General features: G+C 38.2%; 1 protein-coding gene across 2 annotated transcripts in view; it reads left to right on the forward strand.

Moving 5' to 3' along the window:
* The first annotated feature begins 548 nt into the window (after positions 1-548).
* Positions 549-27,848, forward strand: part of kcnn1b (potassium intermediate/small conductance calcium-activated channel, subfamily N, member 1b) — a 42,275-nt gene continuing 14,975 nt past the window's right edge. Inside the window, exons 1-4 of one of the 2 annotated variants that reach the window (XM_067414217.1) lie at positions 549-1,446; positions 13,612-14,064; positions 22,913-23,008; positions 24,108-24,526. In XM_067414217.1, coding sequence (XP_067270318.1) covers positions 685-1,446; positions 13,612-14,064; positions 22,913-23,008; positions 24,108-24,526 — 1,730 coding nt within the window. In that variant the 5' untranslated portion in view covers positions 549-684. The remainder of the gene's footprint in view (positions 1,447-13,611; positions 14,065-22,912; positions 23,009-24,107; positions 24,527-27,848) is intronic. The other variant, XM_067414216.1, reaches the window with a different exon arrangement.

The following is a 27,848-nucleotide window of genomic DNA, read 5'->3' on the forward strand; positions in this document are numbered from 1 at the left end:
GCGATTTCTGTTTTCCTCCGGTTCCTAAGTCACCTCTACTAGGGACCAAACCAGCAGGATTTGTGTTAGCAACCTAGCAACTCTCACCACTAAGTCATTACCACCTTCTAAGTATAAGGAGCATGGACGACGATTTTAAATGAATTTTAGTCAGGTAAAAAAAAAAAAAAAAACATGTTTTTTTCTGTCTAGGTTCGTCTTGCGCAGCGAAAATTGTAATTTGGCAAAAGTTAGCTAAACGTAATTGACTTTCTAAAGTTATTTTCAAACACCAATTCTTTCTTTTTCTTTTTTGTGAAATATATATATATCTGAACGTGATCGAAATAATGAGAATATTTCCCACGTTTTACGGACATATCGACAGAATCTGACCGCAATGGAACCGGTCGAGTGGCTTCCTATTGCTATTACACTAGCAAGCGTACACAACTTTTATTCGTTAGCGTTTGTTCGTTAAAGCCATAACTAACTTGTATAAAATGTATTTAAACTAAGATCCCCCTCAACCTTTTGTTTTGATTTCCTTTAGGGGGTTCGAGTCTTCATTTTGGGGAGCCTGGTTTCTCCAACCCCCCCAAAATTCGCAACCTCGTACTGTGCACTTCCCTTAGTATACTCATTCATATAAACACTTCGACTGTCACATGTAGGCGGGGCTCCCTGTAACTCCATAGTGACGTGATGAGGCTGGTCTTGGTCAAACCTACCAATGAAACGGGCCTTCTTGACTCCACCGGGGCTGCGCGCAGTGAAAGGGTGCCGGATCATTGCAACGCAAAGCGGCACTCCGCCGCAGGTGAGGCGGGGATGCAGCATCGCTACTCGGGAGCCGTCCATCAGCATCACCACCAACACGCGGAGCACAGGGGTGGCCACAGACAGACCGCAAACCCTTTGCCAAAACAGAGCCAAGAGAATCTGCCCAGCCCTTTCAGTCAAGAAGCACCAGTCAAAAGCCAAGGGAGCAACCCAAGTCTCACAGACTGTTCCAAACCCTCCCTAAGTCGGCAGCAGAGTGTCGGAGGGGCTGCCAAAACTGCGAATTGCCAACAAGATCATTGTTCGTGCAGCTGCGGATTGCAAGAGCATCAACAGCTGTTGCAGCAACAGCATCAGCATCCAAGCCAGCGTCACAACCCTCCACCACCTTCCCTCCAGCTACAGGTTCAGCAGCAGCGGTTGCTGAGGAGCAGCCTACCCAACTGCTGCGTGAGAGGATCCGGGGAGCTGAGAAGCCAGCAGCCGTCTCTGCTGCAGCACCGTGACAACGACAGCCTGCGATCAGGCGAGCAGCGGAATCCAGCTCATCACGCCCGTGCATGCACGCCTGATAGATGCCAGGGAGCCAGGAACTCCGTTTCGCCGCGGAGTAAAAGCAGCCCGCTGTCTTCTGACAGTCGCGTGTGCCTCGAGGAGAATAAACATAGACACGAAGGCTTTAAGGTAAACCTGCATATACCAACTCATGTTCTGTTGTTGCGCACAGACCGCATGAAATACGCATCGTTTATACATGCACTCTGTGAAGTTTATGCTTAACAGGTGGCCAGTTTTATCAATGCACCCGATTACGCAGGCTTCAGCTTGACTCTGGGAGGTCATGCTTGATATCGCTTGCCGTTTTTAACACCACATTTCGGCCGTGTAGATGCAGAAGGCTGGTTTGTAGTTGCTAGGTGGTGGTATTCGTGTTAACCTCGAAAGCATGGAAAGAAAGAACAGGCGGGGGTGCTTGCAACAGGCTGTCCATGATTCCCATGATGGCGTTCAATAGTAAGTAAACATTACGAAGCATTCATTCATTCCTACACCTGCATCAGTCATATTTAGTCCATCCCTGGGTATTTCTAGCCTACCTCGTTATGTGAGTCACAGCTTAGAATTATAATGCATCTATCTATTTATCTGTCTAGCCGTATATATCAATGCATCCATCGCCTGAAAGGACCTGGGGCAGAAAAGCAAGGCAGAAAGGCAAATCAGTGTCATTCATTCCTTGTGGGAGAGCCGACCCTGTTTCTGCCTCGCTGTTCCATTTTCTGCCTGTGCAAGCCAAGGGAAAGCCCCCCTGAGTGGCACTAACATGTACTTCAGGCCTGTATTATTCATGACGGGTTAGACATCACTGCCAGAGCGGAGAGACATTAGTATCAGTTTAGTACACAATGCACAGCAGATGGAGGTAAAAGCCATCACCGATCTCTTCTCATGAAATCTCCCATAAGTCTTCCCTGTTGTTTGCGTCAGTCTGTTTCTTTCTCCGCTTGACTGGTTCTTGTGTTTGACTGCATTGTGCTTGTTCTAAAAAAAAGTGATTGCTCAACCTGTGCCATTTGATTAAATTGTGATGTAATGAATGCCTTAATACAAGGTTCAGAAGCAGCTTTTGGTAGGAAGTAACATCACCCTGGGAGCTTTAGATGTTTGTACAAATCAGCCTTTTAGGAAAACCACATTTATGCTGAATTCTCTCTGCGGAGGGGTTGTAATTATGTAAATATTTACGCAGAGTTTACAGTAAGGCTTCTTGATTGTGCATGAGAGGGAGTGGAAGCACTGGGATGTGCTGTGGATGTTGAGGGGAAGACTGGTTCAGTATGAGCGAGCAGGCAGAGGGGAGAATCTCTGGGTGTTGTTGCTCTGCAGCTGGTGTTCTGCTGCTTAATCAAGGGTAATTTGTGGAGAGTATAATTGGCTGAGCTCTCTTGTCTCTGTTTGTATTCGAACTAAAACTAGCCAAAGGCTCCCTCTATAATACCTAGTGTGTGTGTGTGTGTGTGTGTGTGTGTGTGTGTATCTACTATGTCAAACTATGTCACGTCCTATTGCTAGGATATAGATTATTTATAAAAGAATATGTTCAAGAATATGTTTGAATTATTGATACTACCAGATAAAACTACTATTTCAGAGTAATTCATCCATCTATTTTTAAATACATGATTCTATTTTCTATAGTTGGTTCAAAGACTTTGATTTGAAAACAATGTCTTTGATTCTGCAGGTTTTGTTCCTGTTGTCTTCTAGCCCATGAGAGTCTCTGCAGTTATTTGTGTGATAGTGCACAAAATTTCACCTGGGAAAAGGATGGAAATTATGTTATGAAGTCAATTGCTTGAGGATGTAAATGCAGTCCTTTTAACCTAAACTGTTTTGCAAGCGAAACATTATAAAATCTACTTTTCATGATGCTGGATTTGGCTGGAAAGCTTTCCCAGTATTCCTAGTTTCAATGGCATTGCTAGGTTATTGCTGTGTGATCACTAATTTGTTGCCAGGTACCTTTTAAATGTAAATCGAAAGGATTTTTTTCCCCTGCAGATTTTATCACCCACCCTGCAAAAGGCATGCCCATTCCCTTACAAATGTAATTAGGCAATTAGGCATGATATGAGGTGTCATTCATATTCATATCTTCAGCACTGTAGCATGACTTGCAGACACTTAAAAAAAGGTTCTTGGTAACACTTAATTACAGTACAGTGTCATTGTTACATGTTACTATAGTAATAGCTAGCTATAAATTATGTATAATTATTACATGCAACTAACCCTAAACCAAACCCAGTAAAACTTTATTTTACAGTGTCCTTGTTACGTTACATGTACTTACCATAGTAAGAACAGTAAATTAGGCATAATTACAAACTAACCCTCAACCAAACCTTAATCCTGCCATAACCCTTTAGTAAGTACATGTTGTTAGTTAATATTACTCAGTACTTAAATGTATAGTTACAATGTAACAAAGACACTTTAAAATAATGTGTAACCATTCTTTATTGACATCTATGGTTCCATGAACTTTACATCCATGGAACCTTTCCATTTCACAAAATATTATAGTGAAAAAAAAAGATTGTTTAGGTTTTTTAAATCACTAAAGGCTGATTCACACTGCACTGACAGATGCTGACCAATGCGGACAATCACCAGTTTACTACATTACTTTCCAGATATGCCACGACCTAATAAACAATTGCCGACCAACAGCAACAGACATTGACGTGGAGAACACCCTGATATGACACAATCTGGTTGCGTTTGTCATGCAGTATGAATTGGCCTAAAGAAAAAAAAATCTTTTAAGAATTGTTCACTGAAAGGTGAAAAAAAATGGTTCTTCTATGTCATCACTGCAGGGGGAAAAACCCCTTTTGGAAACTTTAAATTTAAAAGCTAATTCACACTGCACGACTGCACTGACACCGGTGGGTAACACAGATCTGACAAAAAAACAGACAAATTAGATGTCTGCATCTGGCGTTGCTGTGTGAATTGGCCTTAAGAGTGCACTACAGCTTTGTAAGAATAATAATATGTAATTAAAGGCACCGTGTGTAATTTTCATCGATAGAGGTCGCTTATTCAAAACAGTAACAAAGGCGTAGAATGAGCGAATGAGTGGGGAGTCATAGGAGGTTGTCTTTACCTCCACAGCTGATGGAAAGCAATACGGCGGGACTCGGGCAGTAGTCATGTTCATAGATGAGCTAATGAAGCATTGCTGTTGCCTCTCATTTCTTTTTGTTGTTTAGGCATATTTTACAAATGAAAGTTACGTTTAATGTTCGCCTCCTTCCCTAAACTTCAACTTTGATAGAGTTATGTTTGATCATTTAAATTCGCCTACTCTATTACTATACAATTCACTTTATTTTACTAATTAAAACGGTGGCAGTGCCGTTTTACTTGGGTCAAAACAGTCACTCTAAAAATACATTTGAGTGTGTTGAAAGATGTTGTAAAGTTACTCTAAAGCAGCTGCTATGAGACACTTGTTGCACACTGCAGTAAGCTAGATTGATATTAGAATATCATATTAATAAAAGCTGGATGAATGCAATTTATAAGGGGTGTAACGATTCATCTACTACATCGATGTATCGATTTATATTCCTATGATCCAATTACATCGATCTGTGCTCGGCAAGTTGGCCTTCCGGTTGATATGTATCGATCTAATATCGTTTTAAAAGGTAATCGATCGATTGTATCGATAATAGGAAATAATGCATTTGATTTAAGCACGCCAGACTTTATATGGTTGTTTTTTTTTTTTTGATGTCTTTTAATGATAAAGGCGTTAAACGTTACTCAGTCTGCCTATATGTGACATCAGCCACGCGCCGCAGCAGCAGCGCACACGGACAGGAATTGTCATGACAGTTGATGACAGAGCAGAAGCCAATGAGCGAGAAATGATCAAGCCACCATTGCGTGTGGACACTTTGGCTTTAGTAAAGACGAAGATGTTCTAAATAAGTCGCTCGCTGTTTGTAGTAGAGCAGGTTCAGCCACTGCTCATTTAACCTGAAGAGATGTTGGTTGCACTTTATATTTTATATTAATATTATATTTGTATTATTTTTATATTGAAAAACAACAGCAAAAGTAGCAGGTAAACCTACTGTTAATTAAACCTGAAGAGATGTTTGTTGCACGGCCCCACTTTATATTAGGTGGCCTTAAGTACTATGTACTTACATCATAAAATAAGTACAATGTACTTACTGTGTTCAAATTGTATTGCAAAGCACTTTTGCTGATATTGAGGTGGGATACGGGTGTAGAGTTAGGGACAGGTTTGGTGATATGGGTCAGTTTATGGGTAGGGTTATGGGTAAGGGAAGTCCCAACTGTGTAATGTACCTACAGAAATAATTACAGACGTAATTACATGCAGGTATTTTTTTTTTAAAGTAAGTACAATGTAAAAACATGTATGTACACAATAAGTGCAATGTATCAAATTATTAATTAAAATGTTAGTACATAGTAGTTAAGGCCACCTAATATAAAGTCGGTCCAGTTGCACTTTATTTTTTATATTAATATTGTAATATTTTTATTTTGAAAAACAAGCAGAAGTAGCAGTAGTAGTAATCTTGGTTGCACTTACTGTAGTTTTATTGAAAATGAGAGCAGAAAAGGTTAACTTCCTGTTAATTCAACCTAAAGTGTTGTTTGCACTTTATTCAAATAAAATGTGAACACATTTGCCATTAATTGTTTACTTGTTTGTTTATATCCATAATTCATTGATATCTGGTTCCCTTAAAAGAAACAACAGGAATCTAGGAAACTTCATCTGCACCTATGTATTTCAGTCACACTGATTTAAATTTTTGGCAAAAAAGTTTTTGGCAAAAAAGTTACTGAATCGATTTCAAGTTACTGAATCATTTCGGATCGTATCGTTCTAAAATCTAAATGAACCAATATCGTCCTTGAAAATATCGACAACCTCAAATCGTGATACGAATCTAATCGTTGTTAATACGAATAGTTACACCCCTACAATTTATTTTAAAACATTCTAGTGCGGAGAAAATTCTGTATGTCTGTTACTACAAAGAAAGCTCTTTCTGATTAAGTTATGTTAGCCATTTAATTAAATACAAAAAGCGTTGTCTCATTTACTTTTTATGTACAAACATGTTGCTCGCGGTAAATCAAGAAAACGAGAGTGAAACAATAATACTAACCGTGCTGTGCTATATAACAATGCTTAGTTTTCTGTTGATAAAGGTATCTAAACTGTTGCTCACCTGTCTAATAAATCTTTGATGGTTTCTACGGATGTAAGAATGGAAAGAGATTATAATGCGGATAGACACAGAATGTTTCACTGGTTACAATAGTTGATTTCACAGCATTTAAACATTGTCGAAAACAATTGGGATAATGTAAGTACACACATCAACAGAATATATAACATTGTTCTAGTGGTTTTGGATTTTAAGCCAAAAATCTTACATATTGTGCCTTTAATAATGATTAGATGATAGAATGATAGAAATGATTTTCACAATTTTTCCTACGTCTCTGTAAAGTGTTTGGGACTGAGTGTTCTTGTGATGCCATCAGCTTCTAGCAGCTCTAGTGTGATTCGTCACAGTATTTACTGTTCATTTGCTCGACTCAAAAAGTTCTGTGGTACCCATGAGCAAAGGCGGCAGATTTCTTATCGCATACCTCCGAGGGTCCTGAGCGGGCCAGACAACTGGCATCTAAATGCTAACTGATAGCTTTCTCCATGGTATCATGATTCAATCTACATAAAAATCACAATTGCTGAAACAAATCACATACAAATGTTTTTCTTATTTTGTCTCCTCATCGGACGGGCCCTGAGGTGCGAATTTTTTGCAACACGAGACGTGGGAAGATGTCTGGTTGTAAAGATCACATTTTGATAGTGGTGAGCAGTTAGAAAAGATATTCTTGAATAGCGGGATCTGTAATCAGCTCTCAGGTCTGCTGCAGACATTTCATTACAGAAAGAGACCTGAGGAACAGAGAGTCCGATGCCACATCTGAATGAGTGCAAATTCAATGTCAAAATAGATTTGCTAAATTGGATTTGTACGGACCAAAGCTTGCAGAGAGGGGAATGAAGGAGCAGGGGAGGGTGAAGTCTAAGGGCCCTTCAGCTTTGACACGCACAGAAGAGAATATTGGTTAATATGGAAAATTAGTGACATGTGAAATTGTGAGGCTGAGACAATGAAAACGCCATCGCAATGTGGTAAATGCTTAGCCTGTTGCATCACAATTTAGTAAATGGGGATGTTGCAGATGTTGTTTTTGTGACTGATATATGATCAGTTTTGTAGACGTATCCCAAATCAGCATAAAATTGCACCCGGAGCGTGCAGCTGTGTGTCTTTAATTGACTCTTCAAGGTCATGCGAAGAATTTCTAGCTTTTTGCGTCTTTGTTGTTACAGCAGCTGTGCTGTCATTTGTGTTGGAAGTTACATTGTGATGCATCCCATTGGAAAGAAAAATCACAAATGAGATCTTTGCAATATCCCAATTGTTTCTCTTGGCAGCAATGTGATTAAATGGAGAGCAAATGGAGACTTTTGCTTAAAAAATGCAGCAATCAATGTGCCTCCTCTGAGTTTCAGAAGAGATCAATGTCACTAACTGTTCTGAGATTTAAGCCTGCGATGCAAAGTCAGGGATTTTTTTTTTTTTAAATACATATGGTATATGAATAGAATAGCTTATTTGGAAATTGGTATGTAGCGTGTATAAAATACCTAATATACAGTACAATTCAAAAAAGTACTTTTATTCAGCGAGAATAAATTAAACATCAAAATCTTATGTTAAAAAATTGTATTTCAAATAAATGTTCTATTTAACATCAGAGAATCCTATAAGAAAATGCATCACGGTTTACACAAATAAATGAAGCAGCACCAATGTTTTTAACGTTGATTAAAATAATAAATGTGAGCAGCTAATCATCATATTAGAATGATTTCTGATGGGTCATGTGACACTGAAGACTGGAGTAGTTAGATGCTTAATAGATGCTATTTCTTTTATAAAATAAATGCCTTGGTGAGCACAAGTGACTTCTTTCAATGAAAAAATAATCTCACTGACCCCAAACCATTGAACGGTTTATAAATTGCATTCGATTTATAGCCTTACACTCTTACTGTATGTCAGCAATAATCTCAAGGATCTGGGATTTCAAGGATTTAATTTACCCAAAACAGACCCACTTTATATTAGGTGGCCTTAACAACTGTGTAATAACATTTTAATTAATCATGTGATACAATGCACTTGTTGTGCGCATGCCTGTTTTTACATTGTACTTAAAAAAATGTAATTACTTGTATATAATTACATCAATCTATCAACTTTATTTATATAGCACTTTTACAATCACGATTGTGTCAAAGCGGCTTCACAGTGTCAAACAGGATAATATTGCAACAAAATGAGATTCGGCTGTACAGTTTTTCTGGAGAAAACAGTGATGTTATCAGCTTATTTTAATTTATCATATAGCGACAATGTTGGCAGATCAGTATTATATTTTATAGAATTAATTAAAACCTAATTCATACATTTTATTTGCATAATTAGTTGAATAACTTTGATCATAATTTTAGTGTCCCCAACTGAGCAAGCCAAGCCAAAGGCGACAGTGGCAAGGAACCAAAACTCCATCAGGGCATGATGGAGAAAAATAAACCTTGGGAGAAACCAGACTCAGTCGGGGTGCCAGTTCTCCTCTGGCCTATTAACACACCGTGTATGATTATTATTCTGGCAACCTTACAGGTCAGAAATCATATTAGATCAGAATATTCAAAATTTCATGGTATCACGGAAGAGACGGGTTTATTTAGGATGGTGCGTCGATTACACAAGAGTATGAATACATGAAAGATCGGAATTATTGCGCGGGAGACAGGTTTTTTGAGCATGACGTGCCGTAATTATATCTGTAAATAATTTCTGTAGTTACATTTATAATTACACATCCCTTACACCTAACCGTACCCTTAAACATATCCATACCACCACACCTGTCCCAAACTGTACCCGTATCCCAGCTCAATATCAGCAAAAGTGTTTTGCAATACAATGAACACAATAAGTACATTGTCATTATTTTTTTTATGTAAGTACATAGTAGGTAAAGCCACCTAATATAAAGTGGGCCCACCATAACTAATACCCTTGGATTAATACAAATGCTCTCGATATTGTATTATTTTAAACCTCAGGATAATATTAATAATCAACTTTATCTTTCCAGAACCGATTTTACAAATGATTGTGCTTTCCCCCCTCATATCCCCCTGAGACAAGAGATTTATGCATTTTATTTCTGGAAAAATTCCTCCTATAACGCAAATTGACAATATTTGCATCATCGGAATGTTTGGCCAAAGGCTAAAGACTACAGCCAGCAGAGAGAGCCATTTCCGCATGTGTTGAACCCGCGCATGGGTGATGGAGATCACACTCAGAGCTCAGCTCGCAGCTACAGGCACTCATTTAAACAGAGCTATGGTGAGCAATGTAAGTCTTTTAACTTCTCAAATTAATTTCTATGAAAGTTAAGCTTCCAAAGGCATGAACTGAAACGCGCCAGCCGCCAGACTGAACTCGCGTTGTGAATGTATGCCGCGAGTGTAGTCGCGATTCCCTCAGCTCTCATCATGAGAGCTCATTCAGCTCATTTATCTGACTCCTGCAGTTAGTGCTCAGTGCTGTGGTACTCGCGGTGACTCACTCATTATATTGAACAGACACTTTCGGTTTTTAATTGTAGTGTCTTCTCTAACTCTTTCACAGTATCAAGTAGGTGGCTTTGGGAGTGGCCTCACAGGGCAGCAAAGCATTCTGGGAATTGTAGTCTGTCATCCCCATGAGACAAAAATAGATTTTCTGTCTTTTCTCAGTCTAGAAGGCACCAAATTCAAAAATAATTTCACATTTCTACTACATTGATGACCCAGTTTAAATACAGATTCATCTTACCAGCTCTGAAGTACCCCTTTAATATTTGCAGGAAGAAAGACTAATAACACAATTGACTACTGGCTCTCTTTGGGCATTGATAGAAAAAAAGAGCTCATTTGGCAACTGGCAAACCATGTTGGCCTTGGAAAGAGTGGAAGTTTTGACAGAAGCTTTGCTATGTATTGCAATTGATCCCTGGAGCGCTTTCATCAGAGACAGTCACTGCTTGTTGGAAATCAGTTCTGGGTCTGTTTTATTATGTCTATTACTCCTCCATTGTATTTGAAGTACTATATGTTCACATAAGCAGTCCAAGGACAATAGATTTATTTTTCTCTATAGCCTACAGTATTTTAGGGACATTATTGGAGGAGAAGTCCTCCAATTATATAGTCCAAAGTGTGTGTATGTTTCTCTACAGTAAGCTTCCTTTCTGTTCTTAGTTTTTTACTTCTGCAAAGCTTGTTTTCCCATCACACTCTCATTAAAATGTGTAATAATTTGGTAATAATGATACAGTTATGATTTGAAAACATAATATTTCCTATTACAGTGATTATTAGGTCTAGGGGTTGGGGTTTTGTTACATTTAGGTTTAGGTATTATGTTATGTTTATGTTGTATGTTATTTAATGCTGTGCACTGCAAAAAATGGTGTTTCAGCTACTAAACTAATACAAAGAAACCGCAAACAACAATTATACATGAAATTTTGTTGTAGAAAAAATGTAAATAGTATTTTCTTGTAAAACTTACTACTGTAATCATTTTTATTTACAACTTCGGAAAATAGTTTTATTCACAAATTGATAACATTTTGCCATTTCAAATCAATTCTATAACTTTTCATCTGACCAGGTTGACTTTTTATTTTGGTAATAAATGATATGCAGTTGCATAAATATAAAATATACATTTTAGACCACAGGGTTGTTGAATGCTTGATTCTGGTTCGCATTGTGGCCGCATTACTTACCACCCCAAATGTGCATTATTTTTCTAATAACAGCCCGTCGTCAATTATTCCTTTCATTTTGAAATTGGTTATTCAGAATGTTCCTAAAAGGGTACACTTTGTACAAGACTGTACTTTTGGACAACTTCTAACAGCCCATTTTGTTTAAAACAACACATAAAAAGTGAGACAAACAAAAAGCTGTAGAGAATTATCAGTTGCCATGTGAGCAGAAAGCCTTGTGAAAGACTCCATGATAACTGTCTTGCATGAGGGGCCTTGATGAAAATGTACTTTTGGGGGTCCTAAATGCTTGTTTTTCCAGTTCTAAATTGTATTATTTTTTTTAGGGCTGGTCCGAATACCGTTTCTGGAGCTTTCGAAGCTTCGGTAGTAATCAACACCAAATATTCGAAGCTTCAGAGGGAGGCGGCTGAACATCTTCTTCTTGAAGCTCCGCCCTCACCGTCGTTTTGATATTTTATAGTTGGGGAAAAAAAATGTTTAATTAAAAACCGAACATGTAGTGTGAGCTGAACGAGAGTGGCAGCAAACTAGCAACAAGAGTCAGATCTCATCCATCACGAGAGTGAGGAGGCGAATGACAAGATGATTGCAGAACATTTGGTTTCAACACGAAATGTACAAGCACCTATTTTAAGGGAGTTCAATTGTATTGTACTCTTCTGTTGTTGTGTTTTTCATTAAGAATAATAGGCTACTGAACCCACCATTCAAGAAACCATACCCCGAATTGGCAAAGCGAAAGTGTTTCGGACGAATATTCAAATATTCTGGTCCAGCCCTATTTATTTCCGGGCTCAGCTTAATCGTCAGTAGTGGCAGTGCTGTTATTCCTGATAACATATGGAATAACTTCCATAGAAGACTTTTTGATAAAAAGTCAAACTGTCAGTTATGCTGAGATGGATGGAGGTTCAAGCAGTGGTGGTGGACTCATTGTGATCTTTACGAAGGTTCAGGTAAACCAGCAAAACCTGGTTTGTGTCAGGAGTGGGTTTCCAGGTGGTGCCACAACTAGCTTTGGTTAACTATGCCTAATCAGCAGTGATGGTTGTGTATGTTTGATATATTATTTCGTTTTCTTTTTTTTTTTTTCAAAGCAGCTGTCTTGACTCTCATTTGTAATCCAATGGTGTCTCTATGTTCGGTTTGAATGTGGGTCTACATTGTGAGCTGCCTATCAGAAAATGACATTACAGAAGTAGGTCTCTGCAAATGAGTTGGCATTGTGTCAGCCCAGCAGCAGTAGCTAGATAACAGAAACTGATCCTTATTGCCACGAAATTTAGAACAGTAGAATAAAAATTCAATTCAGAAATAATTTAATAATGCAAGATTGTTTTGAACAAGCTTTTTTTGTATCATCATCATAAGCATTATCACAAGTATTTTGATGTATTAATTGGTTTAATATAATTAATTTCTGAACACTTCCTATGTTCCCATAAATTTAAAGGCACACTGTACTGTCAGTTCGCATGACACTAAAAGCATATTTACACTGTCTGAATTGTTGCCTATTCCCTATATAGTGAACTATGCACTATCGCCTCAGCTTAAGCTTCTATTTGAGGGTGGGACCCTTCAGATTCTAGAGAGCATTTGATTGGACAAAAAATCTGATGAGAGGCTGAAGTGAAGATATTAAAATGGCATTGATCAATATTAGTGGAAGTGAGACACTGTATGTTTGGGATGCTTATATCTTCTAAATGTGAATTTTGTCATTGTTTTGGAGCAAACTAGCTTAGAGATAACCGTAAGGGCGTTTCACACTTGACGTCTTTTTTTGAAGCTGCCAGTATCTCTTTTACATTATAATCCTATGGAGCAAAGCGTGTTTTCAAAAAAGTTGTGAGTGCTATTTTAAATCCCAACATTGACGTCTTTTTCTGCACCTCAACGTGTCTTTTCAAATTGAAAAATTCTGATAAAACTACCTACTTTTTGACAGATGACCAGTGATAAGCAAGTAGCAAGACCTGACTTCCATAACTTCCATAAATAAGATCGCTGTGCTAGTATCGGCGCAATGATTTGTAGCAGGTCTTCAAACTGAAAAAAACAAAACATTTTATTGAAAGAGTTGTGCTGCTTAATATTTTTGTGGAAACAGTGATGCACTATATGTGATGAATACAAAAAAGTTCAAAAGAACAGACCATCCATCCTCCCGCATTATGAACCATGTAGATTCTGGCATTTATAATGTAATTTTCTAGAGAAATGTCCATTAAATCAAGCATTGTTGCGAATTGGCAGTGCTCTCCCTCTCAGCCAGTACACAAGATCCTGGACACAAAAGACATTGATCAAATCTATAAAATATCTTCTCTTTTCTGGCAGGTGAATGCGGATGCCAGCAGGCTGAGCCATGCTGGATCAGGGCCTTCCCTGTCCCACGGCGGCCCACAGTATCCTCAGATAGCCATGAACAGCTGCAAGTACAATGGGGGCATAGTCAGACCACTCGGCAGTCTGGGGGCGTCCCGGAGGAACCTAGCAGAGCTGGACTCTGAGACACAGCCTTTGCAGACCCTGCACACTTCCGGCCTGGAGGTGGTGGTCTCCAAAGGGAACGGGGAAGACCCTAGTAAGCAGTCCAGCGAGAACCTTGTGACGCAAAGACCATGCAGCACTCCGCATAAGAAGAACAAGGACATTGGCTATAAACTCGGGCACCGGAGGGTGCTATTCGAGAAACGCAAGCGCCTTAGTGACTACGCTCTGATTTTTGGAATGTTTGGGATTGTTGTCATGGTGACGGAGACTGAACTCTCCTGGGGAGTTTATACAAAGGTAAGAATTCCTCAGACATGGCTATTCTGACGTTTTAAAGGGTTATTTCACCCAAAAATGAAAAATATCCCGTGGTTTACTTACCCTCGAGTCTTCCTAGGGGTATATGACATTCTGTGAGTTATATAAAAAAAAAAAGCCTGGCTCTTCCCAGCTTTATAATGGCAGTGAATGGCTGATTTGTTTCTGAAGTCCATAAAAGGGCATCTATCCATCATATAACTGCTCCACACAGCTCCGGGGGTTAATAAAGGCCTTCTCAAGCAAAGTGGCACGTTTGTGTAAGAATAATATCCATATTTAAAACTTTATAGACTAAAATGACTAAAAAGTTGTGAGAAATCAAGATTAAAGGGAACTTATCACATGACTTTTTCCATGTTTAAGTGCTATAATTGTGTCCTTATTACATCTACCAACCCAGAAAACGTGAAAAAAGGGACAACCCAGTAACTTTGTTCTGTTAAAAAAAACAACCCACTCAGATTTCGGTACCCTAGTGACGTAGGAAGGGGATCTATTATAATATTACCATCCCTTTTTCCACATATGGGGCTGACGCTCTGTTCCGTACTAACATTGTTTCTGCCCTCATTTTCTGCCATTTCCTCAGTGCACAAGCAGCTATAGCGACAACAATGTTTTGTAATCAATGCGGGGGCATTGCCTGAATGAGTGACAATTCAAGGGTTAAAGTTAAAGTTTAGCTTTAAAGTTAAAGCTCAAGGGTGGATCAGTACCAACTGTTTGTGATCCGTCTTATAGTCGCTGTGTGATGCAAGGTGGTTTTATTCAGCTCTTACATTGATTTTTCTGGATTGAAAACGGATGCTTCATCTTTTGTGTGATGAACAATAAACTTCATAAAACTTATCAGTAATTCTTGGCCACCATTCGGGAGGGGTCCGCTACAACAGGCTTGTACTAATAGTAGACAGCAAAAGTAAAATGGCAAAATAAGGTAAATCATAATTTAACTAAACTATACATGTTCTATCTCCATGCTGCATATATTCTCTGACTGGTGGCATCATTATCCAAATCCGGTTCAAACTGAACACGGACAGTTTCTGACATTTTTGTTTTGTTTTTGCATGAGCTCTTGATGCTCCGCCCTCTTCTTGAAAGTACAGACTGTAAGCACCAGCTCATTTGCATTTGAAAGGCTTACACAACAACGGTGTGCTTTTTCTCACCCCCAAAAAGTGGCAATTGTAACATTCTATAAAAAAGCGATATTTTGAGCTTAAACTTCACATCCTCATTCTGGGGGCAGCGTTTGATCTCAGACCCGCCCTGAGCTCAAGTGTCGTCGTTACCATAGACATCATATAGGTTTCAAATCTATATGATGTCTATGGTCGTTACAGTCCGTCATTGTAAGTGGGATAAATAAGTGGGAGTGCTTAAATTACTTCAGAAATAAAACTGAAATAAAATAAATGAAAGCCGAATAGAAATTATTAAAACTTAATTATAAAACTTAATGATAAAAATAAAAGCATATAAATTACTAAAAATAAAATAAAAAAATAAAATACTAATATTAATAAATAATATTACTATGTAACTAATATTAAAATAACAGTGTTTGAAACCTAACAAACATGTTTTAAGAAATTATTTGCTTAAAATGTTCAGAGTGTATTTCTTGCAAATAAATAACACTTGATATTTTGTTACTTAATTCAAAGACAATTGTAGATTTTTTTTTTTTAGTGTAGTTTAGTTTTTTCCTACTGTCCAAACAATTGTTGAGGCCGCCGTATATATATCTGTAGGCTATTGCTTTGATGTTGGTTTGAAAACGGACTTCATAACTGCAGTATCTTACTTAATTAGCATGCCTTTCCTAGTAAAACCATGTTTGTTAATCAGCAATTTTCTTGAAATGGCTATCATGGCTATCAAAATCCAGTGTTCGGTATTTTGCGTACGTGAGTTTTTGTTGTAGGTGGCTATTGTAGATGGCTATTAAAATTTTTTTTTTTTTTTTTTAATTACAAAATGTGTACTGCGCTAATTAATTGAGACTTCTTACAGCTCTTACAGGCCTTGTTTGTTTCGTTGCTTCTATTGCTCTCCCCTTTTTTGTAAGTCGCTTTGGATAAAAGCGTCTGCTAAATGATTAAATGTAAATGTAGAATGGCTGATCTACAAGTTAGACGAGTGCTAAACAGCATAAACCTGAACCACCATTAAAATTCATGCTTGTGTAAGATGGTCTTTTTAAAGAGGGCAGTGATGTATCACAAGATATTGCATGTTGACCTCTGTAAGAATAGCTTTATGCAACTTATTTCATCTTTAGTTCTTTGATTCATACCATGTAATTAAATGCTGCAGCATATTGAAGTCTGGGATTGATCTATTTATGACCGTTTAAAAACACTAAAGGATACATTCATCATTGACATCTGCTAATTTGTGTGCACTTGCTTAATGTAAAGAGGCATCAAAGAGCATCAATCAATGATCTCTTCATAACATGTTCTTGACCGTTACATCATATGTATTTTTTCATACAAGCATTTGCACTCTTTCCCTCCAAAGTATAGCTTCTATATAAAAGGGCCTGAGCTAATAGGCCTTACCCTTAAATATGTCCTCACTTAATAATTTAAGGGACCTTAATGGGCTCATCTATAGTAAGTGCATGCGATCTTTACTTAGAGATGTGCTCATCAGACCGTCAAAAATGCTGTTTTCTGAAAGAAAAGAGAATGGTTGTATTTTATCATTGAAGACATTTAGGCACAGTATGCATTGTTTGGGTTGGTTCAAAGTTTTCTGTTTAGAGATTCTCATATGGTGCTACAGTAAATCTGTGCAGTTTCTTTTGGCCCAAGTGAATGGCTGGCCCAAACAATCCCTGACAATCCCTGGAGTGGAGCTTTCTTCTTTTTACCTTCCCCTAAAGCATATTTCAATGCCTTAGCCAGCACATCATGTTCCAGTGTATCAGCAGAGTCAGACAGGCTTAATGAGCCCCAATTGCACTGATCTCATAATGAGGATTGTCATCCAGAGAGAAGAACAAGAGCTAAGATTGAGGGACAGAAAATTATTATTGTTGTTAGTTCCTTAGATCTTATGGTGTTCATTGTGTGGTAAAATCTGTTGGAATTAGTTATGAACACACACTATACTTCCCGGCTGAGAAAGAATCAACAAGCTGGTTTTAGATTTAGGTCTAGTTGGCCTGGAGTTATATTAATAAATATCCTGACACTTCCAAGCTTTATAATGGCATTGATGGGGTCCATTGAGTTTAAAGCTCAATAAAGTGCATCCATCATCATAAACGTATTCTACACGATCCCCGGGGGGTTAATAAAGGCCTTCTAAAGTGAATCGATGTGTTTGTTAAATAAGTATAAAAATATACTTATTTAGCACGTTATGAAGTAAAATATCTAGCTACCGCCAGACCACCTTCCGTATTCAACTTATGATAATAGCGCAACTGACACAACGTATGACATTGGACGTTGCATAAGCATTTTGAACTGCGAGGCGAGACTGGCTTTATAACGTTAAATATGTATATTTTTCATAGATATGATTATTCATTATGATTAATAATGAATATTTGAATCAGTTAAATAGATTAACTTGATGTCGCTACATTAACATTACAATCAATCAATCCATTTATCCTGTGAACGCTCAGTATTGATTATTTATTAATTGTTCATGGTTACGGAAAAATAATTCTTCCTTTGTATTTACATAAGCACTTAATAAGTATCATTTAAGTGACAAACGTTTAATAACTAAATCACGTACAAGATTAAACAGACATAAAGCATACATAGAAACAACAGTTACATTGCAAGAGGTAAATTCAAAGTGGTTATAAAGTTGTGGTGATGTTATGCTAAGAGTCTAAAACCTGAGAACCATCATTGATAAGCTTCTTTGTCTGAACAAAGGGTTTTGCAGTTTTACTAAGTTCACAGTGATTTGTATGTCATAGTATGTTACTTGTATTTGCCTGGGAAGGCGTCCAGATATACAGTATTTATTAATATAATATGATGTAATATAATTATTATATAATAATATTGAGCTCATCAGAAAGTCATATACACATAGGATGGCTTGAGGGTGAGTAAATTAACACATCATTTAATGCTTTTATTCAGCAAGGATGCATTAAATGTATCAAAAATGGCGGTGCAGACATTTATAATGTTACAAAATATATTTAAAATAAATTACGTTATTTAAACTTTCTATATATCAGAGAATAATTTTTTTTTACATAATATGCAGAGAAGCAATAATGGAGTAATAATAAGAAATGTTTCTTGAGCAGCAAATTAGCATATTAGAATGATTTCTGAAGGATCATGTGACACTAAAGACTGGAGTAATGATGCTAAAAATTCAGCTTTGATCACAGGAATAAATTACATTTTAAAATACATTCCTATAGAAAACAGTTATTTTTAATTGAGAAAATATTTCACAATATTACTGTTTATTGTATTTTTGGCTTAATGAACACAAAAAACCCAGTATTAAAATAAATAAATAAATAATAATAACCGGGTCGGTTATTATTATTTATTTATTTATTTTAATACTGGGTTTTTTGTGTTAATTAATCCAAAAATACAATAAACAGTAATATTGTGAAATATTTTAAACTTTATGCTAAAATCTCCCAACCAAACTGAAAGATCGTACATTTTATATATATAATAGCTACGGAAAGTATTCAGACACCCTTACATTTTTCAATCTTTGTTATATCGCAGCCATTTGCTAAAATCATTTAAGTTAATTTTTTTCTTAATAATGTACACAGCACCCCATATTGACAGAAAAACACAGAATTGTTGACATCTTTGCAGATTTATTAAAAAAGAAAAACTGAAATATCAAATGGTCCTAAGTATTCAGACCCTGTGCTGTGACACTCATATATTTACCTCGGGTGCTGTCCATTTCTTCGGATCATCCTTGAGATTTTTCTACACCTTCATTTGAGTCCAGCTGTGTTTGATTATACTGATTGGACTTGGATTAGGAAAGCCACAGAACTGTCTATATCAGACCTTACAGCTCACAGTGCATGTCAGAACAAATGAGAATCATGAGGCCAAAGAAACTGCCTGAAGAGGTCAGAGACAGGATGGTGGCAAGGCACAGATCTGGCCGAGGATACAAAAAAATGTCTGCTGCACTTAAGGTTCCTAAGAGCACAGTGGCCTCCATAATCCTTAAATGGAAGACATTATTTGGGACGACCAGATTAGAGCTGGCCGTCCAGGCAAACTTGGTGAGAGAGGTAAAGAAGAACCCAAAGATCACTGTGGCTGAGCTCCAGAGAGAAAGTTGTAGAAAGTCAACCATCACTGCAGCCCTCCACCAGTCAGGCTTAATGGCAGAGTGGCCCGACAGAAGCCTCTCCTCAGTGGAAGACACATGAAAGTTTGCTAAAAAAAAAACAAAATAAACAACAACAACCTGAAGATGGTGAGAAATAAGATTCTCTGGTCTGATGAGACCAAGATAGAATATTTTGGCCTTAATTCTAAGCGATATGTGTGGAGAAAAATATCAGCTGTCCAATACAATACCAACAGTGAAGCATGGTGGTGGCAGCATCATGCTGTGGGGGTGTTTTTCAGCTGCAGGGACAGGGCAACAGTTTGCATTCTAGGGGAAGATGAATGCGGCCAAGTACAGGGATATCCTGGACGAAAACCTCCAGAGTGCTCAAGACCTCAGACTGGGCGGAAGGTTCCCCTTCCAACAAGACAATGACCCTAAGCACACAGCTAAAGTAACGAAGGAGTGGCTTCAGAAGAACTCTGTGACTGTTCTTGAATGGCCCAGTCAGAGTCCTGACTTAAACCCAATTGAGCATCTCTGGAGAGACCTAAAAATGGCTGTCCACCAACATTTACCATCCAACCTAACAGAACTGGAGAGGATCTGCAAGAAGGAATGGCAGAGGATCCCCAAATCAAGGAGTGAAAAACTTGTTGCATCTTTCCCAAAAAGACTCATGTCTGCATTAGATCAAAAGGGTGCTTCTACTAAATACTAAGCTAAGGGTCTGAATACTCAGTTTTTCTTTTTTAATACATCTGCAAAAATGTCAATAATCCTGTGTTTTTCTGTCAATATGGGGGTGCTGTGTGTACATTAATGAGAAAAAAATACAAATGGCTAGAATATAACAGAGTGAAAAATTTAACACAGGGTGTCTGAATACTCTCTGTACCTACTGTGTGTGTGTGTATATATATATATATATATATATATATATATATATATATATATATATATATATATATATATATATATATATATATATATATATATATATATATAATATATTCACACACACATCATATGTGTGTACATGGGCATTGGAAGTAAATAAAAAGTGGGTGGGACCTGAAGTAACGTTAAATGCCATATTTACATTAAATACAGATAGGTAAACAGACGTGCTAAATTATAGACGATAAAAGTGAGTGGGTCCAACACCATTTGTCATTAATGGGTCTTGTCCCACCCACACACAATGGTTCCGATGCCCATGTGTGTGCAGGTCCTTCTAAAAAAATTAGCATATTGTGATAAAGTTCATTATTTTCCATAATGTAATGATAAAAATGTAACTTTCATATATTTTAGATTCATTGCACACCAACTGAAATATTTCAGGTCTTTTATTGTTTTAATACTGATGATTCTGGCAAACAGCTCATGAAAACCTAAAATTCAAAAAATTTGCATATTTCGTCCGAACAATAAAAGAAAAGTGTTTTTAATACAAAAAAAGTCAACCTTCAAATAATTATGTTCAGTTATGCACTCAATACTTGGTCGGGAATCCTTTTGCAGAAATGACTGCTTCAATGCGGCGTGGCATGGAGGCGATCAGCCTGTGGCACTGCTGAGGTGTTATGGAGGCCCAGGATGCTTCGATAGCGGCCTTAAGCTCATCCAGAGTGTTGCGTCTTGCGTCTCTCAACTTTCTCTTCACAATATCTCACAGATTCTCTATGGGGTTCAGGTCAGGAGAGTTGGCAGGCCAATTGAGCACAGTAATACCATGGTCAGCAAACCATTTACCAGTGGTTTTGGCACTGTGAGCAGGTGCCAGGTCGTGCTGAAAAACGAAACCTTCATCTCCATAAAGCTTTTCAGCAGATGGAAGCATGAAGTGCTCCAAAATCTCCTGATAGCTAGCTGCATTGACCCTGCCCTTGATAAAACACAGTGGACCAACACCAGCAGCTGACATGGCACCCCAGACCATCACTGACTGTGGGTACTTGACACTGGACTTCAGGCATTTTGGCATTTCCTTCTCCCCAGTCTTCCTCCAGACTCTGGCACCTTGATTTCCGAATGACATGCAAAATTTTCTTTCATCTGAATAAAGTACTTTGGACCACTAAGCAACAGTCCAGTGCTGCTTCTCTGTAGCCCAAAAGTGGCTTGACCTGGGGAATGCGGCACCTGTAGCCCATTTTCTGCACACGCCTGTGCACGGTGGCTGAAAACCAGCAGATGTTTCTACTCCAGACTCAGTCCACTGCTTCCGCAGGTCCCCCAAGGTCTGGAATCGGCCCTTCTCCACAATCTTCCTCAGGGTCCGGTCACCTCTTCTCGTTGTGCAGCGTTTTTTGCCACACTTTTTCCTTCCCACAGACTTCCCACTGAGGTGCCTTGATACAGCACTCTGGGAACAGCATATTCGTTCAGAAATTTCTTTCTGTGTCTTACCCTCTCGCTTGAGGGTGTCAAATTCTGTCAGTGATGGCCTTCTGGACAGGGTCGGGTCGGCAGTCTTACCCATGATTGCGGTTTTGAGTAATGAACCAGGCTGGGAGTTTTTAAAAGCCTCAGGAATCTTTTGCAGGTGTTTAGAGTTAATTAGTTGATTCAGATGATTAGGTTAATAGCTCGTTTAGAGAACCTTTTCATGATATGCTCATTTTTTTGAGACAGGAATTTGGGGTTTTCATGAGCTGTATGCCAAAACCATCAGTATTAAAACAATAAAAGACCTGAAATATTTCAGTTGGTGTGCAATGAATCTAAAATATATGAAAGTTTAATTTTTATCAATACATTATGGAAAATCATGAACTTTATCACAATATGCAAATTTTTTGAGAAGGACCTATATATATATATATATCAAAAATGTTCAGTCATGATGTGAATTTATGATCTGAACCATGAATGCCAGCTGGTTCCATTGAGAATTTTTTAGAATAGCAATTTTCGATTTATGAGTAGAGATACTTTAAAAGCTTAAGTTTTATGCATGAACAACTTCCACAAGGTGTACATGCTGCCAAATCAGCAAAACTTGTAGTCTTTGTGACAACTTGTTAGCAACTTAGCACGTATTTCTTAACCACTAATTTCTTAGTGGTTAAGAAATATTAACCACAGACATTAATGTACTTTTCAATTAAGTGTTGGTATTCAAAAAAATCAATTCTCTAAGGAATCTCTGACTCAAAAATGCAAATGCTAATTCTTCCTGGTTTTTAGGACTAAAAACTGAACTGTTCTATACATTTAGCTTGCCTGCATCATAAAAAACAAAGAATCCTCCACAAAATGCAGTATGTTGCATATAGCAGATCAAGACTTGTGCACACTATACTGTAGCTGTCAAGAAATGGTTTGTCTATTCCTCATAAATAAATTTGCTCTAGTAAAAGACTATTTTTTCCAAAGCGACATTCAATTAATTGAAGGCATACGTTTTCTAAGTATGCGTATTCTCTGGTAAAACTGTCATGACATATATGAATATAAAAAACTAATGTATATATTTTTTTTTCCACTGTTTCTGCAGGAATCCTCATATTCATTTGCACTGAAATGCCTTATTAGCCTCTCCACTGTAATTCTGCTCTGTCTGATCATTATGTACCACGCACGAGAGATTCAGGTAAGTAGCCGACTCAGCCTTGGAAGTCATAAACTAGAGTAGTGACTGAGACAGGAGCCTAAAAGATTACAGAGGAAACACTTATGCCAATTCCTAATGACTTATAGTAGCAGTAGCCCTGGCTTTTGTAATTCCTGATATCTGCATTCAGTGTCTGTGCCATTTTACCTATCCATTAAAAGGTCTTTATTGAGAAGACACTGATTTTGATTAATGTTGGTATTACAAGGCTGCGTTCCACTCCACTTTAAGACACGCACTTGCAAACTTCCCTAAGCACTTCCCCTTGGGGGAATCCCTGCCGCCATTTTGAAGTGCGTTCCACTTCGTGAAGTGGACAAGGGAAGTTTGTATGGACAGACCCTTGCTCCCTCGATTTTGACCGAGTGAGCGAGTCTACTTCATATGTACACTTCAGACAGCTTCATATACCACAATGCAACGCGATTGTGACGTCACCACATATCACGTTTAATTTACCCCACCACAAACAACTATAACTATTTTTAAAAACATTTAAAACAACCCAAACACATCCATATACATATAGAATGCTGCATTAAACAATTTCGTAAAGGTAAAAAATAAATAATATATCAACTCCATAATGGATTCCAAGTGATCAAGGGCTTAGGGCGTTCCAGTTCAGTCCATTTGCAAAGTTTCCGCCAGTAGTGGGCACTCATGCAACGTAGGCATGACGCACATCCGAGTGAACGAGACGGAGGGAAGTTTGCGAGTGAAGGGCATAATAAAAATGAACTGGAACGCAGCACCAGTGGGGCTTATGGCTAATAGGAGATGTAATTCAATACAGGCCTGTCAATCAGTTGCTTTGTGAGTACTATTTAATGGCTGGGAACATAAGATGATAGTCAAATTACAGAATGGATGAACCTTTATTCCTGATTGAAACAAAAGAGAAGAAAAATCCATATCATAGTCTTAATACGAAAAACACAAAGAATGTTTTTATATTACTTGTATATTATTATATTAGACTATATTAGATTGTTACATAGGCTTTTATACAATTTTATTATTCACTGTTCAGAGAATTTGCTAAATCCTTAAAATAATGTCTTTGTCTAACGTCTAGCTCTTCATGGTGGACAATGGAGCAGATGACTGGCGGATAGCCATGACGTACGAGCGTATCTTCTTCATCGTTTTGGAGCTGCTGGTGTGTGCCATCCACCCTATTCCAGGTCAGTACGTCTTCACCTGGTCTGCCCGCCTGGCCTACACCTACTATCCGTCTGTGGCGGATGCAGACGTGGACATCATCCTCTCCATCCCCATGTTTCTGCGGCTGTATCTGATTGGACGAGTTATGCTCCTGCACAGTAAGCTCTTTACGGACGCCTCGTCACGCAGTATTGGAGCCCTCAATAAGATCAACTTTAACACACGCTTTGTCATGAAGACTTTGATGACTATCTGCCCAGGCACGGTCCTGCTGGTTTTCAGCATATCATCATGGATCATTGCTGCCTGGACAGTGCATGTCTGTGAAAGGTGAGATAAACCTTTGATTTTTTAAGAAACACTGTTTGTACCGAGAGAATTAAAGGAATATTCCAGCCAGAAATGAACTCAGCCCTCATGTTGTTCCAAACCTGTATCATTTTCTTTTGTCTGTATAAGAAATATATCCTGGCTGCTCTTTTCTCGTTTCCATATTATGTAAGTGAATGGGGACTCAAAATATCTAAAACGCATCATAAAAGTTGTCAATTTTACTCAGGCACTATTTTCCATGTCTTGTGAAGTCATGCAGTAGTTTGTGTGATGAGCAGATCGAAATTATAACCATGAGCCAATGATGCTGACACACTGTTGTCCGTACGGCTTTCCACTGCAGAGTTCAAGAACTTCAAGAAATAGGGGGACAACATCTTAAAATGTAGTCTGTCCTTCACTCAAAGCTATAAAATGGCTTCAGAAGCATTGGAATAGGCTCATAAGTCATATTGACCATTTTTATGGTAACTTTGTTGTTTTTTGTCATTTTAAAGGGTTAGTTCACCAAAAAATGAAAATTGTCATCAATTACTCACCCTCATGTCGATTCATATTTGGAACACAAATGAAGAAAAGTTTAATTAAATCTGAGATTTCTTTCTGGATGATCCGACGGCAGCCATATTGCGCCAGAACGCTCACCACACACCAGCTGATTGGTGGAGAGGAGAACGAGTGATGAAGCCAATCAGGATATGGGGATTATTTAGACATCCTGGGATTTTTAATGACCACAGAGAGTCAGGACCTCGGTTTAACGTCTCATCCGAAAGACGGTGCTCTTTGTCAGTATAGTGTCCCCATCACTATACTGGGGTGTTAGGACCCACACAGACCACAGGGTGAGCACCCCCTGCTGGCCTCACTAACACCTCTACCAGCAGCTACCTGGTTTTCCCAGTTGGTCTCCCATCCAGGTACTGACCAGGCTCAGCCCTGCTTAGCTTCAGTGGGAAACCAGTCTTGGGCTACAGGGTGATATGGCTGCTGCTCTATAATCTTTCTGCTGCTCTAATTCCTATATAATCTATAGGAATCGAGAGGTTTAGTCCAAATTTTCTGATGAGTTTTGATCACTTTTTGTGATGAACAGACTGAATTTAGGGTTTTATTCACATATGAACACTGATCAGTGAACATAGACAGCTGCTAAATTGAACCTGCTAAACACATGAGAACAAACCTCATTGGTTCTTGCGGAAGCTCAGACATGATATGTAACACACGAGAATGAACCTCATTGATTCTCGAACATCAAGAAAGCTTAAAGAGTTAGTTCACCAAAAAAATGAAATTTCTTTCATTAATGACTCACCCAAATGTCGTTCCACACCCGTAAGACCTCCGTTCATCCTCGGAACACAGTTTAAGATATTTTAGATTTAGTCCAAAGGCTTTCTGTCCTTTGAATGTAAGTGTGCGCCCACTTGCTGTCCACGTCCAGAAGGTAATGAAAACATCATCAAAGTAGTCCATATGTGACATCAGTTAGTTAGTTAGACTCTTTTGAAGTGTCGACATTACTTTTTGGTCCAAAAATATCAAAAACTACGACTTAATTCTTCTCTTCCGTGTTCCTCAAATAAAGAATCAAACGGTCATGATTCATGATTCGGATCGCGTGTCAAACTGGCAAACTGCTTAAATGACGTGACATTGGCGATATGAATCATGAATCTGCTGATTCACGACCATTTGATTCTTTATTTGAGGTTTGAAAACAAACGCGGAAGAGAAGACAATGCTGAATAATGTCGTATTTTTGGTTATTTTTGGACCAAAATGTATTGTCGACGCTTCAAAAGAGTCTAACTAACTAACTGATGTCCCATATGGACTACTTTGATGATGTTTTCATTACCTTCTGGACGTGGACAGCAAGTGGGCATACACTTACATTCAAAGGACAGAAAGCCGTCTGACTAAATCTAAAATATCTTAAACTGTGTTCCGAGGATGAACGGAGGTCTTACGGGTCTGGAACGACATTGAGGTGAATCATTAATGAAAGAAATTTCATTTTTGGATGAACTAACCCTTTAAAGCTCCCCAGTCACTTTCATTGTATAGTAAAGAGTGGCCACTAGCATATGCTTCCACAAAAGAAAATCAGTCTTGGGTTTGAAAAAACATACAAGTGAATAACAACATACATTTTATTTTTGAGTGAACGATGTCTTTATTCATGTATTTTTTCCCCATCAAATGCAGTTGGTCAAGACCCTGTGTTGTTGCCTTTATAAAATGTGATGTGATGCCAGTGGCAAGTGGATGTATGCGTGTTTCATTGTTCATGGTTTTGTTCTATGTTTCTCCCACATGGCTGCTGCTGGATAGGGGTCCAAAGTGAGTCTGTGATCTGCAAGGAAAAACTATTACTTGGCTCTTAGCTTCTGCTCATCTCTCTTGATGAGCTATACTGGCACAACAGCAATTTGCTGGCATCCTGGAAATCCCAAATTCTTTTCTTTTCCAAATTCAGATCCATTTGTTTTCGCCTATAAATGGTCGGGCATCTTATAGCCTCTGTTAAAGAGGGATCTTAGTGCTAGGTAATTTAATTTTTGAGTCATTTGGATTTTGGGATTTTCACGCAGCTGACACCATGTGTCAACATGGTGGTCATCATGTTCATGGCAGCCTGTTCTTTTCCTAAAGCGCTGTCAGATATGTGACCTTTTCTGGTGCTCTAAAGTGCTATTCTTACCAAGATACCATCTTGACCTAGACCTTGGGGGAGAGTAAAGATCCAGTATGTTGTCATGACCCATAAACATAGAGAGAGCAGCACAGCTATGCTAATCAGGTCATCCTTAGCCCTTTAGCCAGGTTCTGCGCCCACTTCTTACCCATTAGACGATATGTGCTACATCATCTGCTATTTCTTCACTGCACTGCACCACAACAATAATCCATAGTGTGAATATATGGGTTTTCTTCAACTATGGGCACTTTTCACTTCTAGAATACAGACACACCATTCACACATTTTTTTTCAGTAACAATGTCTAACAGCCGACATCAATGCATCACAGGAGAATTGCTATTTTTCCCTTTTTTCACCATTTCCACAGCCTTATTATTTAATAGCATTCTGTGGATAGATTTTATGTATCCTAAGTGCAATTACGGTTTCAGAACGGTTTCCACACATAATTACAGAATGGCTGTGTTGTCAATTAAAATATGAAATGTTAAAATATGAATTTGTTTGATTAGTATAGATTTATTTTATATTTATTAAATATCTCTCTCACCCTTTTACTTCTCACACATTTGTCAGATTAATATTACAGCATAGTCGTGTTGTTAGTGA

The sequence above is a fragment of the Pseudorasbora parva genome, chromosome 13, assembly GCF_024679245.1.
Source record: "Pseudorasbora parva isolate DD20220531a chromosome 13, ASM2467924v1, whole genome shotgun sequence".
Taxonomy (NCBI): Eukaryota; Metazoa; Chordata; class Actinopteri; order Cypriniformes; family Gobionidae; genus Pseudorasbora; species Pseudorasbora parva.